The 20655-nt window shown below is 38.2% G+C and overlaps 1 protein-coding gene across 1 annotated transcript in view; it reads left to right on the top strand.

The window, feature by feature from the left end:
- The window catches only part of MGA (MAX dimerization protein MGA), a 173533-nt gene that overhangs the window by 110529 nt on the left and 42349 nt on the right, over positions 1-20655 (top strand). The window contains exons 4-9 of the mRNA XM_055088304.1: positions 123-201; positions 321-416; positions 8388-8519; positions 8736-8840; positions 12247-12911; positions 14072-14420. Coding sequence (XP_054944279.1) covers positions 123-201; positions 321-416; positions 8388-8519; positions 8736-8840; positions 12247-12911; positions 14072-14420 — 1426 coding nt within the window. The remainder of the gene's footprint in view (positions 1-122; positions 202-320; positions 417-8387; positions 8520-8735; positions 8841-12246; positions 12912-14071; positions 14421-20655) is intronic.

The following is a 20655-nucleotide window of genomic DNA, read 5'->3' as shown; positions in this document are numbered from 1 at the left end:
TAGAAAATAGTGAAAAGTATTAAAATGAAAAAAAACTTCCTAGTTTACTTTTAAACCTTTAGAAGTGATATGAACTACTTTTTTTCTTTCCTTTTCTTTTTTCTTTCTTTTTTTTAATATAGGAAGCTCTAGATATTCATGCAGTTGATGGAACAACAGAAGAATCCTCTAGTCTTCAGGCATCAGCCACAAATGACCCAGGTATTATATAATAGTAAAAAAAGAAGAAGATATTGGGAGTTTGGCTCTAGAAGTGAAAGATGCAATGTGTATTCTTCTGTAGTATATAGTAGCTTATTTTATCATTGCTTTCTGAATAGGTTGCAGAGCAAGAATTTCGCAGTTGGAAAAGGAATTGATAGAAGATTTGAAGGCCTTGCGGCACAAGCAGGTCATACATCCTGGTCTTCAGGAAGGTATAATTCTCTAAAAAATATACAAGCCAATTTTTAATTTTGTTCTATTCTCTCCTTCCCCTGTCTTTCTCTTCTCCCCTCTTCTCTTTGCTCCTTCCCCTCTTTTTTTCTGTTTTTCCTCCTTTCCCCTATCCTTGATTTGATTTCTTTCAGCCCCTCTCTCAGCTTGCATTTTTCTCTTTTCTCTGTCCATGATTCTTTCCCTTAACTTAAAAACACATCTAGGGCTTCCCTGGTGGCGCAGTGGTCGAGAGTCCGCCTGCCGATGCAGGGGACACGGGTTCGTGCCCCGGTCTGGGAGGATCCCACATGCCGTGGAGCGGCTAGGCCCGTGAGCCATGGCCACTGAGCCTGCGTGTCTGGAGCCTGTGCTCCGCAACTGGAGAGGCCACAACAGTGAGAGGCCCACGTACCACGAAAAAAACCAAAAAACAAAACACATCTAGGTCTTTTTTATCCTAAGAGAAACCTTTCAAACTCTGAAGATACTGTCTTATCGTTGTGAAGCTAATTTTTTATGCATTAAAAAACGTATCATGGGGCTTCCCTGGTGGCTCAGTGGTTGAGAGTCCGCCTGCCGATGCAGGGGATACGGGTTTGTGCCCCGGTCCAGGAAGATCCCACATGCCGCTGAGCGGCTAGGCCCGTGAGTCATGGCCGCTGAGCCTGCGCATCCGGAGCCTGTGCTCTGCGGTGGGAGAGGCCACAACAGTGAGAGGCCCATGTACCACACACACACACACACACACACACACACACACACAAAAAACGTATCATGATAAGAAAGTGGTGTTTTTTCTTTCTTATAACCCTGTTTTATTTACTTTATATTTTGGTTTGTTTTTTTTCTGTGGGGTTTTTGAAGGTTTTTTGTTTTGCTTTTGGAGAGGAAGAGCCTACTTTTTCTGGTATACTTAGTAATATATTTAATTGTGTAAAGAGAAGAGTACTTATCTGTCTCATTGTGTGGCTGTAAAAATTTTATATATTTCATATTTTGCTGGGGATTTAATTTAAAATTTTCATGATTACCTATTTTGTTGCCACAGTTTATCTTGGCCTTGATCATATCATTTAATCCTTTTTTTTAAATAGCAAAATTTAGTATCCTTATTGCCATCATAGTTAACTACTGACTTCCCGATTTGCACTGTAAATGAATGACTGTAAGCCATGCCCCAATGTTTCCTTATACCTTTGATTTTAGGTGTGCTTCTTGGAGTAGTTTATTGAGTTATTGACTGTTAGTCAATTTTCATGAGAGTCTAAGCATTGTATGCCAACAAACAGAACATTGATTTATGAAACAGCCATTCAGTTTCTAAATTAAATGGTAATACTTGAACTTTTGCTTTAATGAGGGACTGTGTGACAGTGTGATCTTTTTTTTTTTTTGGTATGCGGGCCTCTCACTGCTGTGGCCTCTCCTGTTGCGGAGCACAGGCTCCGGACGCGCAGGCTCAGCGGCCATGGCTCACGGGTCCAGCCGCTCCGCGGCATGTGGGATCTTCCCGGACTGGGGCACGAACCCATGTCCCCTGCATCGGCAGGCGGACTCTCAACCGCTGCGCCACCAGGGAAGTCCAACAGTGTGATCTTAAAGTATGCAAATTTCAATCCAAGTGATAAGGACTGGTTACTGTGGATTGTAATGGAGAATCACAGTCACATCATAGTAGTCTTGCTGGTAATAATGTTTGCTGTCATTTATCATAAGCTTTCACTTCTGCTATTTTATTTAAATAATATTCTCTTTTCTCTATCAGTTAAGTTGTCCTTTCTCCCTCCACTGCTCCATTTTTTTTCTTAGGTACTCTGATAATATATAAATATTATAACATTTGTATTGTATGCTTTCAGTCTAATCCCCCATTTGTTTTATAGTCTTAGTTCTAGAGTTAAATATATTCAGTGCTCCCTGCTGGTCTTTTTGCTCTGGTTTGTTTGCTTATTTTTTCCTGTTTGGGTAAGGTTTGAATTTTTTCCTTCCTTTACAGACATTTTAGTCAAATCTGTAATTTTTTCTTTTTGTGTATTGGGTGTTCAAAGTCAAATGCTTACGGAAACTAAGCAGGTAACATAAAGTGAAATTAGCCTGAATTTGGGGATGGTGTTGGACTCTGGTGGGCTGGAGCATAGGTTCCTGTTCTAAAGGGGCAGAGTCACATCAGTGGATTGTCAAATGGGAATGTAGGCTCAGTATTTTCAGAAATTCCCATTCTGTAAAAGGTAAAGTCAGTATTTTTATGTAATGTGTTTCAGTTTTTTGTTGTTTTTGTTTTTGTGGTACGCGGGCCTCACTGTTGTGGCCTCTCCCGTTGCGGAGCACAGGCTCTGGATGCGCAGGCTCAGCGGCCATGGCCACTCTGCGGCATGTGGGATCTTCCCGGACCGTGGCATGAACCTGCGTCCCCTGCATCAGCAGGTGGACTCTCAACCACTGAGCCGCCAGGGAAGCCCGGATATTTTTCTTTATTTTACTTTGGCAGATGTCTCCCCCATCCCCCAACCTTTGCTTCTTAAGACTTAAAATATTAAAAGAATTAAGTTAGTTTGGCTAAATATTTGTAGTAACTGGTGGTTACTACATCTGTTGATGGTGCCAACTCCAAGTATCTGAAGATAATGAAAATATTCTTCCAGGTCCCTTTCTAAAAACTGATGCTTGAAGTAATTTATTAAATTTCAATTCAGTAATGTCGTATTTCTTTGCTTTTCCATCAACTGTAGAGTTTCATTATTCTTTATAAAATAAGCACCTACAAATCCAAAACTTTTTTGAGATGAAAAAAGCTTGAAAAACTTGAAAAGCTTTTTCAGCTTGCTTTGAAATTGTGGAAGGAATGTTGATTAAGCCTGAGAAAATGTTCTTGTTGTTGATAGTTTTGTTGCTAAAATAAAATAAGATTCTTAATTTTGTTTTCCACAGTATATTTTTTCTCCTATACTTTTCTTTGCTACATCAAAATTCGTTTCTATTCTAAGTCCATCAACCTGAAATTATCATGTTTCTGATCTTTAAAGGTATTTTTGTAAAAGCTTTTCTGTTTCATTGCTACCAAGTCAATTCTGTATTAATTGTTAAGTGAATTTTTTGTTTTAGATAAGTTTTAGATTTGCAGAAAAATTGGGACCATAGTACAGAGAGTTCCCATATACTCAGCATACAGTTTCTCCTGTTATTAACATCTAACATTAGGGCAGTACATTTGTTACAATTAGTGAACTAATATTGATACATTATTATTAACTAAAGTCCTTAGTTTATTCAAATTTCCTTAGTTAATTGTTTTTGTTCCAGGATCTCATCTAGGAAATCACATTACATTTAGTAGTTGTGTCTCCTTAGGATCTTGTTGGCTGGGACAGTTTCTTAGACTGTTTTGTTTTTAATTACCTTGACAATTTTGAGGAGTACTGGTCAGGTTTTTTGTAGAATGTCCCTCAGTTGGGATTTGTTTGATGTTTTTCTCATGGTTAGACTGGGATTATATGTTTATAGAAGGAAGACCACAGAGGTAAAGTGCCATTCTCACCTCACCTTATCAAGGGTACATATTATCAACATGATTTGTCACTGACTTTTTATGTTGCACTCTTTGGAAGTCACTGTGTAGTCCACACTTAATGAGTGGGAAGTTACGCTCCACTTTCTTGAGGATGGAGTATCTGCATAAATTACTTGGCATTCTTCTGCAACCAGAGATTTCTCTTTTCTCCCTCATTTTTTTTTTTTTTTTTTTTTTTTTTTTTTTGTGGTACGCGGGCCTCTCACTGTTGTGGCCTCTCCCGTTGCAGAACACAGGCTCCGGATGCGCAGGCTCAGCGGCCATGGCTTACGGGCCCAGCTGCTCCGCAGCATGTGGGATCTTCCCAGATCAGGGCATGAACCCGTGTCCCCTGCATCGTCAGGTGGACTCTCAACCACTGCACCACCAGGGAAGTCCTCTCCCTCATTTTTATCCAATCATTTATTTATATCAGTGTGGACTCCTGTCAGTTTTAATGTTAAATTCCTTTATGATAATATTCCCAGAGCACTCTGCCTCTTTAGTTACTGAAAAAATACTCTGTACTGTTAAATCAATGGTTAGGTGGAGTTTTTCTTATAAATGTCTACTTTTCTGTTCTTTGTTGGCTAGTTATATAGGTATTCATTCCTCTGAGTGTATTTTTGTGGATACCTCCTATTTAAGTGGGTTTAGCTAGAGGCAGGCATTTTTGGCTACAGTTTATTGTCTTAGGTGACTCTGCTCTGAACCTAGAGGGTTATCTGTTTTCGTTTCTATTTTTATGGGTCTTTTTTTAAATGGTGCGATAATATTTCTTAAAGAAGTTGCTCCTAATATGGTGAAAAGGCAGAAGCATTCAGGAGTATGATTTAGTTTAAACTATCATGTGGAAAGGATTTTATGCTTTTGGGGGGATGTGCTAAGAATTATTTATCTTATTTTTGCAAGATAAAGTTATTATCATTCATATGAAACCGACTGAGTCTGAGTCTCAAATATCTATTACTCAGGGAGGGATTTTCTTGAAGGGCAAACATTTCAAGATGTGCAGGTTAGCTAAATTGGGAATTACTTTGAGCAGTGTCCATGTGCCATTGACCTCTCAACTTTTAGGGCTTTAAAAAAATTGTAAGTATATTTAAAATAAATTTGGTCTTTTTGTTGATGTTTTTAGGATCACTTGGTATCACTTTTGGGGGAAGGTGGCAGTTCAAAGTATAAGTAAATGCAGACAAGAAGATATGTAGGGAAAACAGTCTCTAAATTTGATTGTCTACCTATTTGGCTGTATGGGTACATTTTTAACCACTTAATTCCTTTCTTCTTTCTCTGTAGGCAGCTGTTCTGGCAGTTTTTGTCTATAATAATAGTAGAGTACTTTTCTCTTTTCAAGGCACTACTCATTTTATCCTTTGTTTAGGATTCTGTTTCACTTGCATTTCTGCAATATTTTGCTTTCTGGTTCCACTCTGCTCTCCCTCTCTGCCTTTCCTAGTTAATTCCTACTTATTCTAATTTAAGAATTACACTCTCTGTAAAGTTTTACCAGATTGCCTTGGGCTTTTCAAGTATCATTTGTTTTACCTCTTACAGTATTTTATCCTATTGTAACTACTAATGAATCATTTGGGAAAACATAACACAAAAGCTCCTTGAGGTCTGGGAAATGTCTTTTATCTCTGTCATCATCTATATTACATAGCATTTCAAAGAGAAGGCACAGTTCTTAAAACATGAAACTCAGTGTGGTGGATTGATATTATTGTTTTTTGGATTGGTATTATTTCACTGATGAGTAAGCAGAAGCTAAGAGAAGTTTAGCCCAAAGACAAGATTAGAAACCACTTGTTTTGACTCATTATTTTCTCCCCAGTTGATTGAAACATGAGGAAATAATATTTTATTGATGTTAATTTTAATCACATGTGATTAAAATAAACATAATAAAATGATATTTATTTTAAAGAACTAGAATTACAAACTAATTTATGTGGAGGATATACAAATTAGCCTTAAGAACTTGTGGCTTGTAACCTGCCTAGTGTCTTTACCTTTTAGGAAACCAGTACTATGTAAGCTTTTTATTGGAAACCTGTACCTATGACTTTTAGTCATAGGTACATACATAGGTACAGGTTTACTACAGTAGTTGATGCTTTGAATTCCTTTTGGTTTCAGTTTTGTTAAAATTTAAGTTAAGTACTTTCTTGCTCAATAATATGAAGCTAATAATTCACAAACAAGGAAATCCAAATCAGAAGATTGTCACTGGTAACAGAAAAATTGCAAATTTAAGAACAATAGGATATAGATTTATACCAGTAAGATTGGGACAATTTTAAAAGTCCAGTGATATAAAATGTTGGAGAGGATGTGGATCAACAAGAACTCTTACACTATTGAAAGGAGTATAAATGGAGAGTAATTTGGCAATCTAGTGAACAGCTTCCCAACTAGAGCAGTGTTGCATGTGGTTATCCATGGTTGTGTGACAGGTATGCTCTTGAGACACTGATCTCCTCAGAGTGGCCAGGCAAGACCAAGGGAAATTAATAACCGTAGAACTGGTTGCCTCCAGCCATAAGCAGCCTCATGTTTATCCCAGTTTGTTATGTAATCATTGTTTTCTTATATGCCATTACATAAGAAGGATTCAGAATAACTAGGTGTGTCAGTTAGAATTCTTAATTGCAAACATGAGAATACACTCTATAGGTGAAATAGAATACGAATTTATTAAAGAATATCAGATGACTTACAGAGAGACAGAAAAGGAAAAATGCCCAAATTACATTCCCCAAGAGCTCATACCAGCAATCTCACAACATTGGGCAATTACCACCCTTTTCAATATGGACAATGAACAAAGTATACTACAGCTAGGATGTTGGTTACTCTTACCTCTAAAAGTTCTTTTTTTTTTTTTTGTGGTACGTGGGCCTCTCCTGTTGCGGAGCACAGGCCCCGGACGCGCAGGCTCAGTGGCCAGGGCTCACGGGCCCAGCCGCTCCGCGGCATGTGGCATCTTCCCAGACCGGGGCCCAAACCTGTGTCGCCTGCATTGGCAGGCGGACTCTCAACCACTGCGCCACCAGGGAAGCCCTAAAAGTTCTTAACTTGGCCAAACACTGTCACTCTCATTAACACAGTTCTGCACAGTATTCCTTTCCTCATGGTGCTCTCTTCTAAATTGAAGCCTTTTATGGCTGCATCTGTGTTTTAACACCTCTTCCTTGAAGAGGTGGGGGTTATAATGTGGAAAAGTAATAGCTTATAGGAAAGGTTCTCGGAATATTTTGGGCAGCCACATATATGTCAAACACAATATCCAGTAAATTGAAGATGAATATATTCCCATTACATAGCAATTCCACTCTTGGGTAAATGCCATAAGGAAAAGCTAAATGCACTAGAGAAGCTTTCATACATGTTCATGTGTGTGATGTACATTCTTGTACAAGATGTACACTTATACTGCAGCATTGTTTGTAATAGTTTAAAATAGGAAACAATTCTCATTAAGAGGAGAATGGTTAATAAATTGGAGTAATTCATAATCTGGAATAGTGTACACCAGTGAAAATAAATCATGCAGAGATAAATGTGTCAACATAGTCAAATCTTAGATGTAAAATGTTAAGCAAAAAAAAAAAAGATATGTAAAATAAATGTTTTCCCAAAAGATTGCCTCTTAACCTACAAATAAGCCATAGTATTTATAGGCTCCATTAACCATAAATATCAGTAATAATAACTAAAGAATTAGTAGCCTTAATTAGGCCAGAAGCAGAGACTATGGCAAGTTTGTATTAGAGGTCCTAGGAAATCTCTGGGCTACAAAGCGTTAAAGTACAAAAGATCTGAATTCTGCTATGTTTATGTATTAGTTATCTATTGTTGCTTAACAAATTACCACAAACTTAGTACCTTAAATCAACACATTTACTGTCTCAAAGTTCTGTGGGTCAGGTGTTTGGGCATGGCTTAACTGGGTCCTCTTCTTAGGGTCTCACAAGGCTGCAATCAAGATGTCAGACCTGGTTCCTCATCAAAGGCTTGACTGGGGAGGGATCTGCTTCCAGTTTCCCTCAGATTGTTGGCAGAATTTATATCCTTGTAGCTCTAGCAGGATGGGTGATACACTTACTCTTATATTATCACGTATACATAATCATGTATGTACATCCTGCCCCTTTTGCCACATTCCATCAGTTAGAAGCAAATCACAGGCCTCACCCACACTCAAGAGGGGAAGGGGAGGAATATGCAAATATGTAATACCCAGGAGGTGAGGATCATGAGACCACCTTAAAGTCTGTCTGTCACTTTCAATTTTTATTTCATCATTTCTGTTCTCCACTTTTTCTTGATCTCTATTATCCCCCTACCTCACCCCACCCCTCCCCCCAACCAAAGATTAAAAAAAACCAAAGTGATTTGTGGTCCTTTTTTCTTGTAGTTGGCTTAAAATTGAATTCAGTGGATCCATCAATGAGTATTGATCTTAAATACTTGGGAGTACAGCTACCTTTGGCTCCAGCCACTAGCTTTCCTTTCTGGAACCTTACAGGAACCAACCCTGCCTCACCTGGTGAGTGTGTAGCATTTGTAAAGTCAAACAAATTTGTGATAAAAATAAAATGCTACCATTGTTACAGACATATAGGGTACTCTAATGTAGATCTTTTATCTAGTGATGAGTCTTAATGATGATTTATACATTTTAGATGAAATTTTAGTAGCTAATTAGATATTAAATATTGGCTTGCTAGAATTTTGATCATCTTTTTTACTTTTTCTTTTATAGATGCTGGATTTCCCTTTGTTTCTAGGACAGGGAAGACTAATGACTTCACCAAGATCAAGGGATGGAGGGGAAAGTTTCATAGTGCTTCTGCATCTAGGAATGAAGGTAATCAGCTTTTTAAAAATTTATAAAGGGCTTCCTTGGTGGCGCAGTGGTTGAGAGTCCGCCTGCCGATGCGGGGGACACGGGTTCGTGCCCCGGTATGGGAGGATCCCATGTGCTGCGGAGCGGCTGGGCCTGTGAGCCATGGCCGCTGAGCCTGCGCGTCCGGGGCCTGTGCTCCGCAACAGGAGAGGCCGCAGCAGTGAGAGAGGCCTGCTACCGCAAAAAAAAAAAAAAAAAAAAAAATTTTATAAATACATTCTGAAACATGTGACCAAAGACTTTTGTTAAAAGTAAGCCCTGGTTGTGTTTCTTTATCTCCTTTCCATGCTTTAAAATAAACTGAAAATAATTGTCTTGGCTGTTTTTGTTCATTTTCTGTGTCCCATAGTCCCCATCCTGGGGTTCAGTTGCTAACCATATCAAGCTTAAATAATCCTTGCAGCCTTTTCAAAGTGTACTTCCTTTTGGTTCCTACAGTTATAAAAAGCATCATTCTCAAGCATTATTTCAGAACTGTGTACTTCAGAGCTGTATGGTGATTCCCAATAGCGTTGTAGTACTTCAAAATAAACTTCTAAATACAATCTAAAATCTAAATTTTGACTGTATGCTTATTGGTCTCCTTTCTTAGTGCTTTTCCTTTCCCATTACACTTGCTTGCAGTTACACTCTAGCCAGATAAATTTACCATTTGTCAAATATAGTTTTTCTCATCTTTGAATCTTTGTAGTGTTATAATAGTGTAATGCTTGTCTTTCTACTAAACTTGCTTTTTCTTGTTCCATAAAAACTAAATTTTATACTCCTCTTTTTGTGCCCTTATCCTCTTCCCTTGTGTTTTGTGTCAGAATCCAGGTATTGCAATCCCTTAAGTAACCTCTTGGTATTCTGTTGAGGTCAAATTTAAGTATATTTTTTGCGTTTATGTTTTTACTTATGTCTCATCTCTATACTAAGGTCATAAGAGGTTGTCGACTCTTAGTGTTAATTATTACCATTGTTAGCACTTTGCAAAATTAATGTTAAATATATGTAATAAGATAATTTTAGATAATGGACTTTAATGTAATTAGTGTATGACATTCAGTGTCTTTACTTGGCTTTATATTTTATATTTTTCCTTACTTCCGAGGAGGGATAGTTTGGAAGATTTAGTAGCTTATAAATTAATGCTCCTGGCCTTTTTTAAAAAAAAATTATTTAGTTAATTTATTTATTTTTGACTGCATTGGGTCTTTGTTGCTGCACGCGGGCTTTCTGTAGTTGCAGGGAGCGGGGGCTGCTCTTCGTTCCGGTGCGTGGGCTTCTCATTGTGGTGGCTTCTCTTGTTGCAGAGCATGGGGTCTAGGCGCGTGGGCTTCAGTAGCTGTGGCACGTGGGCTCAGTCGTTGTGGCTCGCGGGCTCTAGAGCACAGGCTCAGTAGTTGTGGCGCACGGGCTTAATTGCTCCGTGACATGTGGGATCTTCCCGGAACAGGGATCAAACCCGTGTCCCCTGCATTGGCAGGTGGATTCTTAACCACCACGCCACCAGAGAAGCCCCTGCTCCTGGCCTTTTAAAGTATATTTTTCTATAGATATAAAGATCTGTCCTAGATATAAGTATCTACGTCTCTTTATTTCTAGGTGGAAATTCAGAAGGTTCATTGAAAAACCGTTCTGCTTTCTGCAGTGATAAGCTGGATGAGTACTTGGAAAATGAAGGCAAGCTGATGGAAACAAGCATGGGTTTCTCTTCTAATGCTCCCACATCTCCTGTGGTATACCAGCTTCCCACCAAGAGTACCAGCTATGTTCGAACACTTGATAGTGTACTGAAGAAGCAATCTACCATTTCCCCTTCTACCTCTTACTCTTTGAAGCCTCATTCTGTACCCTCTGTCTCTCGAAAGGCGCTGCGGAGCGGCTGGGCCTGTGAGCCATGGCCGCTGAGCCTGCGCGTCCGGGGCCTGTGCTCCGCAACAGGAGAGGCCGCAGCAGTGAGAGAGGCCTGCTACCGCAAAAAAAAAAAAAAAAAAAAAAATTTTATAAATACATTCTGAAACATGTGACCAAAGACTTTTGTTAAAAGTAAGCCCTGGTTGTGTTTCTTTATCTCCTTTCCATGCTTTAAAATAAACTGAAAATAATTGTCTTGGCTGTTTTTGTTCATTTTCTGTGTCCCATAGTCCCCATCCTGGGGTTCAGTTGCTAACCATATCAAGCTTAAATAATCCTTGCAGCCTTTTCAAAGTGTACTTCCTTTTGGTTCCTACAGTTATAAAAAGCATCATTCTCAAGCATTATTTCAGAACTGTGTACTTCAGAGCTGTATGGTGATTCCCAATAGCGTTGTAGTACTTCAAAATAAACTTCTAAATACAATCTAAAATCTAAATTTTGACTGTATGCTTATTGGTCTCCTTTCTTAGTGCTTTTCCTTTCCCATTACACTTGCTTGCAGTTACACTCTAGCCAGATAAATTTACCATTTGTCAAATATAGTTTTTCTCATCTTTGAATCTTTGTAGTGTTATAATAGTGTAATGCTTGTCTTTCTACTAAACTTGCTTTTTCTTGTTCCATAAAAACTAAATTTTATACTCCTCTTTTTGTGCCCTTATCCTCTTCCCTTGTGTTTTGTGTCAGAATCCAGGTATTGCAATCCCTTAAGTAACCTCTTGGTATTCTGTTGAGGTCAAATTTAAGTATATTTTTTGCGTTTATGTTTTTACTTATGTCTCATCTCTATACTAAGGTCATAAGAGGTTGTCGACTCTTAGTGTTAATTATTACCATTGTTAGCACTTTGCAAAATTAATGTTAAATATATGTAATAAGATAATTTTAGATAATGGACTTTAATGTAATTAGTGTATGACATTCAGTGTCTTTACTTGGCTTTATATTTTATATTTTTCCTTACTTCCGAGGAGGGATAGTTTGGAAGATTTAGTAGCTTATAAATTAATGCTCCTGGCCTTTTTTAAAAAAAAATTATTTAGTTAATTTATTTATTTTTGACTGCATTGGGTCTTTGTTGCTGCACGCGGGCTTTCTGTAGTTGCAGGGAGCGGGGGCTGCTCTTCGTTCCGGTGCGTGGGCTTCTCATTGTGGTGGCTTCTCTTGTTGCAGAGCATGGGGTCTAGGCGCGTGGGCTTCAGTAGCTGTGGCACGTGGGCTCAGTCGTTGTGGCTCGCGGGCTCTAGAGCACAGGCTCAGTAGTTGTGGCGCACGGGCTTAATTGCTCCGTGACATGTGGGATCTTCCCGGAACAGGGATCAAACCCGTGTCCCCTGCATTGGCAGGTGGATTCTTAACCACCACGCCACCAGAGAAGCCCCTGCTCCTGGCCTTTTAAAGTATATTTTTCTATAGATATAAAGATCTGTCCTAGATATAAGTATCTACGTCTCTTTATTTCTAGGTGGAAATTCAGAAGGTTCATTGAAAAACCGTTCTGCTTTCTGCAGTGATAAGCTGGATGAGTACTTGGAAAATGAAGGCAAGCTGATGGAAACAAGCATGGGTTTCTCTTCTAATGCTCCCACATCTCCTGTGGTATACCAGCTTCCCACCAAGAGTACCAGCTATGTTCGAACACTTGATAGTGTACTGAAGAAGCAATCTACCATTTCCCCTTCTACCTCTTACTCTTTGAAGCCTCATTCTGTACCCTCTGTCTCTCGAAAGGCAAAGTCTCAAAACAAACAGGCACCTTTCAGTGGCCGAACTAAATCATCTTATAAATCCATTTTACCGTACCCTGTTTCACCAAAGCAGAAACATAGTCATACTATTCCAGGAGATAAGGTTACCAAGAATTCGTCAACCACCATCTCAGAAAATCGGGTGAATAACTTGGTTGTGCCAACTTTAGATGAAAATACATTTCCAAAGCAGATTAGTTTGCGGCAGGCACACCAACAGCAGCAGCAGCAGCAGCAACAGGGAACTCGCCCTCCAGGATTGTCTAAATCTCAAGTGAAGCTAATGGATCTGGAAGACTGTGCACTTTGGGAAGGAAAACCAAGGACCTATATCACTGAAGAGCGAGCAGATGTATCCTTAACAACTCTGCTTACGGCTCAAGTAAGTATCTGTTGTTTTCCAGAAGTATATTAGTCTTGGCTAGAGAGAATTAGGTAGTCAGGAGAAATGGGAATGGGGCTTTTTGGCAGGAGGATGGGGCTTTTAGTTACCTTAGTGACAACTAAGGAAATGTCTTCCACGTTTGTTCTTCTTTATCAACTAGGCACCATGTGTAGATTCCTCCTGCCAGCAGAGGGAGACTGTACAATTGTGCTTTTGAATTGTCCCTCTCCTGTGTAAAGGCAGCTGGCCATTCTGAACTTTTCTCATTTCATTCTCCAGCATGTGGTCAAGTATATTTACTGATCTTGTTAAAACAGCTTTAAAAACTCTGCTTAGATGGTATTAAATCCCAGAAAAATCCCCCAAATTATAAACCTACAGAGAAAAAGTTTTTGTCTTTCATAAAATTTTATATTAAGAAATTTTCATTAATTGTTGATTCACCTGTGTTAGCAGCCTCAGTGCATGTGAAATGATACAGCAGCATGTGGGTAATGTTTTTCTCATGAAATTTCTGTACTTTCCATTTTTAAAATTCTGTGACTGAATTCTAGAGCTGAAGATCATCAGATGTTGGGGGACAAAATACAGATTGTGTCCTTCATAATCATTCCTAAAGATTATTATGCATGTATTATAATGTTCTCTTTTTATTAATTATCATAGATCAGGGGTCAGTAAACTATTTATGTAAAGGAGCAGATAGTAAATATTTTAGGCTTTGCAGGCCATACAGTCTCTGTTGCAGTTACTCAGCTCTGCTACTGTAATGCCATAGGTGTTATGTAAATGAGTGACCAGGCCGTGTTCCAATGAAACTTTAGTTAGGAAGTAGGCTGGATTTGGCCCATGAGCCTTAAGTTTGTCAGCCCCTGCTATAGAACATTATGCATGATTTCTGTTGAGAATACGTTCATCCTTGTTGATATTTTGGCTCATAAATAATTAAAATATTTATTCTCTTTCTTGTCTGTGCTATGCATTAGAATGGGAGATTGCTTAGAGTTCTGTTTATATTCATGTTTTGTCCTTTGAATCTGCACTAATCTTGTACTGTTAGTACTGAGTGCTCAGAGTTGGAGAAGGCAGACCAGTATATGACTGTAAGTTGTTAGGGGATGATTTAGTAGATTTATAATATTCTACTTTAACTTTAGGCATCTCTCAAAACTAAACCCATCCACACAATCATAAGGAAACGAGCCCCTCCATGCAACAACGACTTCTGTCGATTGGGTTGTGTATGTTCAAGTCTAGCTTTGGAGAAGCGCCAGCCTGCTCACTGCCGCCGACCAGACTGCATGTTTGGCTGCACTTGTTTGAAAAGAAAAGTTGTACTTGTTAAAGGGGGATCCAAAACTAAGCATTTCCAGAGGAAGACTGCTCATCGTGATCCAGTATTTTATGATAATTTGGGAGAGGAGCAAAGAGAAGAAGGAGAAGAGGGAGTCAGGGAGGAGGAAGAACAATTGAAAGAGAAAAAGAAGAGAAAGAAGCTAGAATACAGTGAGTATTAATTGAGGGTTAAAACAGTATAGTGTTTTTTTGTTTTTTTTATTTTTAAGAAAAGTATGGTTATTTCGGAACTTCCCTGGTGGTTCAGTGGTTAAGACTCTGTGCTCCCAAGGCAGGGGGCACAGGTTCAATCCCTGGTTGGGGAACTAAGATCTCTCATGCCACACGGTGTGACCAAAAAAAAAAAAAAAAAGAAAAGAGGAAAAGTATGGTTATTTGAAAATGTATTTCAAATATTACTTACTTTAATCCTAATCAGTGATCTCATAAGAATTTCTTATTATTCTTAAAATGCTCTTTCTATATGGCATGTGCGACATACACACAACTGTGCACACATGCCTTTTTTTTAATTGAAATTTTCTCTTGAAGATAGCTTTTTTGTGCTAAATTTGAATCGTTCTCTTATTTGGATTTTCAGAATGCCTTTGAGGCTTCATCTTTTTTTCTGTGTGTCTTGCCCCCACTCCCTCACTTCACGCCCCCATGTTCTTTGAATATACAGATGATCATGGTAATCCATCATTTTCTTTTTTTCCCCCAAGCTGAATTTAGGTATAATTGACAAATTGCACATACTTAAAGTATACAACATTATGATTTGGCATATGTATATTTTGTGAAATAATTACCACAATCAAGGCAGCCAGCACACGTCATTTTATTTTCTAAAGGAAGACGTTTACAGAAAGACTTTCTGGTCATGGTTTGAGCCATTCATCAGTTGGTTGGAGATTTGGGGACAGAATAAGGGCATAACTGAGTTGAGCATTACGTACTCTTTTGAAAAGCTTATTTTTCCTTTTTGGTATAATGTTATGTAGATTCAAGTTACATATTTCATTTTTGACTTTTTTTCCTTCTTATTATATCTTTTTATTTTGTTTAAATAGACTGACTATAATTTTACCATGTAATTTAAGAGTTCCTTGCTTCTTAGTTTATTAGAAGATTAATATTCCATTTTTGGCAGTTTATATTTACATTTGTTAATTGCTTGCCATGTACTTACTTCAGTTAGATTGGATGATTAATATTTTTACGTATATTCTTCCAAGATTTTCTATTAATCCACTTGTGTGCATGTGTATATATTTTTATAGAAATGGAACTACTGTGTATGTGGTAACTTTTAGAAATTTCATCTCATAAAGTCATGTTCTGCTTTCCATATTAACAAGTGCAGTTCTATATTACAATTTTAGTTTTAATACCTTCATATTATTACAGTCCTTTTGGCTGGACATTTAACCTTTATGGGTTTTCAAACAGTATGGTGATGAACATCCATGTTCAGTATAGGCTATTAAAAGTGGAATTGATGGGCTTCCCTGGTGACGCAGTGGTTGAGAGTCCGCCTGCCGATGCAGGGGATATGGGTTCGTGCCCCGGTCCAGGAAGATCCCACATGCCGCAGAGCGGCTGGGCCCGTGAGCCATGGCCACTGGGCCTGCGCGTCTGGAGCCTGTGCTCCGCAACAGGAGAGGCCACGACAGTGAGAGGCTCGCGTAGTGGAAAAAAAAAAAAAAAGGAATTGCTGTGACAATGAGTGCTTTTTAAGCATTTATAAATGTTGCTAGAATTATACCAATTACACATTTACCAGTAGTTGGATAGTGCCACTTCTGTATTCTTTTTTTTTTTTTTTTTTTTTTTAATTTCTGGCTGTGTTGGGTCATTGTTGCTACGCGCAGGCTTTCTTCTAGTTGCAGTGAGCGGGGGCTACTCTTTGTTGCAGTGCGCGGGCTTCTCATTGCGGTGGCTTCTCTTGTTGCGGAGCATAGGCTCTAGAGCACGTGGGCTTTCGTGCCTGGGCTCAGTAGTTGTGGCTCGTGGGCTCTAGAGCACAGGCTCAGTAGTGCGGTGCACGGGCTTAGTTGCTCTGTGGCATGTGGGATCTTCCCAGACCAGGGCTCAAACCCATGTCCCCTGCATTGGCAGGCAGATTCTTAACCACTGTGCCACCAAGGAAGCCCACTTCTATATTCTTAACATTGGATATTCAAACTAACAGGCAGAAATTGATGTCTTGTCTTAAATTTATATTTCTTCAGTGATAGGTTTATTGACCATTTGTCATAAACTTTCTTCTGTAAATTGCTCGTTAAAATTCTTTGCTAACTTTTATTGGAGTGGCTTTTTTTTTTCCCCATATTTTTCCAAGAGTTTTATTTTTTTCCAGGTTGTAATTTAGTAATTTATATTTTAATTTTGTTCAAAGGTCTTCCCACCTCCCCTGACAAAGGAAAATCAGAGATGGTTAAGTCTGGAGGTCTCTTCTTTTTAAGGTTTTGGTTCTTTAGAAAGTCTCTATCCTCAAGGTATAAAAGTATTTAGATTAATAAATGGGCTTAAAAAATTAAATTGTTAATATATCTGGAATTTATTTGATGTGAGATTTGTCGTAGGGCTTCATTTTTCCCCCAAACGGCTAGCTAGTTGTACCATCACTTGTTGAGAATAAATAATTTCCCTACTGCTTTAAAATGTCACCTATGATACAGGAAATTAAAATATACCAATGTTTGGGTCTGTTTTTGGTTTCTGCTGTCCATTTTGTGACCAGTGCCAGGCTGTTTTAATTGGTATTTCAGTGTTTAAATAAGGTACTACCTTCATATACCTAAATGATCTTTCTGTAACTATAATTTAAAAGGTTTAAAATGAAATATACAAAATTATTTAGTTTTATCCATATCTCCTTATTGAGTTTATTTCCATCCTACACTTACAGCAACACTTTTCCATTTCAAAGCAACAGAAGTAAGTTAGAAAAGCCACAGCAGTAGGAATACTGTGTATCTGTTAGGTTTATTACTTTGCTTTCTTGGTAGAGTCTTTACCCTGTGTTTTAATCAGAGTTAAACTCCAGAAGGCAGCCAATTATCATAGTATATTTGGGTTTTCTCACTGGTATAGTCCTTACTGAAAGACATGGTCTACTATGCTCTAGGAGCCATTAATTTTCTTGTACTGTTAGGGGACAGTGAGGAAAGGAGGGAAGATATTTGTGTTATGATTGCTCTGTAAAAGGAGTAGAAATAGCGAAGAGTTCTTGGAGACAGAAATGTTGCTGAGACCGAAAACAAACAAACAAAAATAAATACAAAAACTGGAAGAAGTTGAAGAAATCTATCAGTATGTTTTGCAAAAAATAGGAGGAAAACGAGAAAAAAAATTGCTGTGATTTAAAGGAGTTGGAGAGAGTGAGGAGAGAAATGGAAGAGAGAAATTACTCAGAGAATTGATGGTGGAGGCACTTCCCTGGCGGTCCAGTGGTTAAGACTCCATGCTTCCACTGCAGGGGGCGAGGGTTTGATCCCTGGTCAGGGAACTAAGATCCTGCATGCTGTGCAGCATGCCCCCCCACCCCCGCAAAAAAGAAATGATGGTAGAAAATGTCTCGGAGCTGAAGGACATGACATTTCTGATTTAAAGGGCCCACTGAATACCAGGCAGAAATAATTTTAAGGTGACTCTATCTAGACAGATTCTTCTGACGTTTCAGAGCATTGAGGGTGAAGAAGATATCCTGAGCTCTTTTAAAGAGAAGGCACTTTTCCTAGGAAGGATTTAGAATCAGTTTGATATCAAAGTAAAACTGGACGTTTGCATCATTGTTTCTAAAATCAGAGTCTAGGGACTTCCCTGGTGGTCCAGTGGTTGAGAATTCGCTTTCCAATGCAGGGGATGCAGGTTCAGTCCCTCGTCGGGGAGGATCCTGTATGCCATGGGGCAACTGGAAGCCCGTGCGCCACAACTACAGAGCCCACTCGCTCTGGAGCTCACGCACCACAACTAGAGAGAAGCCCACGTGCCGCAGCGAGGAGCCTGCGCACTGCAGTGAAAGATCCTGTGTGATGCAACTAAGACCCGACTAAGCACCCCCCCCAAAAAAAAAATTAGAGTCAAGTGGGGATTGGATGAATTTTTAACCTAGCACTCTTGGCCAAATTATAAATCATAATTTATAATTATGCATGAGATAGAGATATATTAAAACATACAATCAGGATGCAGGAAGTTGATCTCTTGCAGACTCCTGGTGAATTTCTTGAGGTTGTGCTGTAGAAAATGAAAAACAAAAAATTCAAGAAGCATGAGATAACATCTAGTGAATTGTCGACCCAACCCAAGAGGGGGAGAAAACAATCTTAGGATGACAACTACAAAGCAAGACTAGAAAGCAAGTAGTCTAATTTAAAGTGGAAAATCAAAAGATGCTGAAAAGACTATCTTTAAGAGAATATTAGGTTTATTTTAAGAAATGACATGGTTAAGAACCTGGATGAGTAATGTTTAGGTGAAGATTCACGCCACCTTCATCAATTAAAAAAAAACCAATTAAGAACACTGGAAGGAAAAAATTTGTACAGGAAAATTGTGGTCCAACTATGAACCAATACAATTTTTGGTAAAATTTTGAGCAATTAAGAGTATAAGAAAAGAGAATCTGTTGGACAGTTTCAACAAATTTAGTGGTATAGAATTACATTTTCTTCCTCTAAGGGGTCAGTCACATTAGTTGATTCTACAAGGATTGATCACATAAGCATAATTTTGTAAGCAAACGTATTGGTATTTTGATTTTTAGAATTGGCATATACAAATTGCTAAAGTTCCAAATAGAATTTTAGAACAGAAATCAGTACTATAAACCATGACAATGTGAAAGTAGTGCTATAGCCGACAGAAGATGAAAGGTAGAGCAAGTTTAGGATGCTGATTTCCTTATCTTTCATCACACTTGAGTCCTTAGCCACTGCTAAATCATGGAGTTGAGGGGAAAGTGTTTGATTTAGGATTATTGAGGTAACCACCAAAACTAAACACAGATGGTTGAAAGTAGTCAGTCGTGGGGACTGTGACACTGGGTATGGTGGAAGACTTGCCTTTCATTTTTGTGTCATTTTGTACAGCTTGAATTTTTTTGTGTTTGTGTATTTATTCTGTAGTTAATGTATAAATTAAAAATTAATGTTTTTGATGCATGAAATCTAGGCATTTGACGATAGCTTTTTTTGTCATTGTAATAGACTTTAAAATTGTTCTGCCATTAGTGGCCCATTAATCCATTGATGTGAACAGAGGGATATTAACGTTATTAGACAGTCTTTGTGAAGAGCACTGTATAAGGGTATGTCATTTAAATCTTGCAACCTTTTGTAATAAGGAGGTTTCTCCGTTTTACAAATACACTAACTGAGTGCTTAGAGCGTTTAAGTGACGTCTTCCTCAAGGTCACATTGCTGTTAAGTGAGCGGTAGGGATTTGAACCCGTTTTCCAAGTCTTTGTGTTTTTTCTAGTGTGTAAGATACAATTTCTGAAATTTGGCCTTCACTCTTATCACCTGTTTACTCTTGCATTTGTCTAAAAATACTGCAGGTGGTATTAATATAAAAGCACTGTGCTTAGCTGCTGCGGGTTGTACCATGACAAAGGATTAAAAATCTGGTGTTCCTCCTTTCTCAGCCCACTTAGAATTTTGTTGGCGATGTATACCTACGAGTTAACTTTATGTAAAGAGATCAATAAAATTGATATCTGTAGGAAACTGATTAGGAAAAAAGAACACAAAAATTACCAATATCAGGAATGAGAAGTAACATTACTGTAGACTTTAAAAGGATAATAAGGAAATATTAGGAACAATTTTATGCCAATAAATTGGACAGCTTAGATGAAATGAACAAATTTTTTGAAAGATACAAAGCTACCAGACTCACTTAAGAAGAAATAAGTAATTGCTTAGCCCTGTACCTATGAACTTGTAGTAAAACTCCCACAATAATGACACCAGTTGCAGATGTTTTCACGTTTAATTCTACAAAACTGTTTAAGGAAGAAATAATATCCAGTCTACACAAACACTTCCGTAAAATGGTTTTATTCTATGAGACCAGCATTACCCTGATACTCAAACCAGAAAAAGACATTACAATAGAACCGTAGAGTAATATCCCTGAGGAATGAATATATACATATATATATATAAAAATTATAAATGAAAATTTAGCAAATCAAATCCAAGAGTATATTTGAAGGATAAGTACATCATGGCCTAGTGGGATTTATTCCAGGTCTGCAGGATTAATTTAACACCTGAAAATAATCACTGTAGTTCACCGTTACTGTAACAGATTTTTAAAAAAATGCCATGTGATGATTTCATATGCAGCTCAATAACAAAAAAACAAACAACCCAATCCAAAAATGGGCAGAAGA

This window comes from Physeter macrocephalus, chromosome 11, assembly GCF_002837175.3.
Source record: "Physeter macrocephalus isolate SW-GA chromosome 11, ASM283717v5, whole genome shotgun sequence".
Classification (NCBI taxonomy): Eukaryota; Metazoa; Chordata; class Mammalia; order Artiodactyla; family Physeteridae; genus Physeter; species Physeter macrocephalus.
This window is presented reverse-complemented; position numbering and strand designations above follow the sequence as displayed.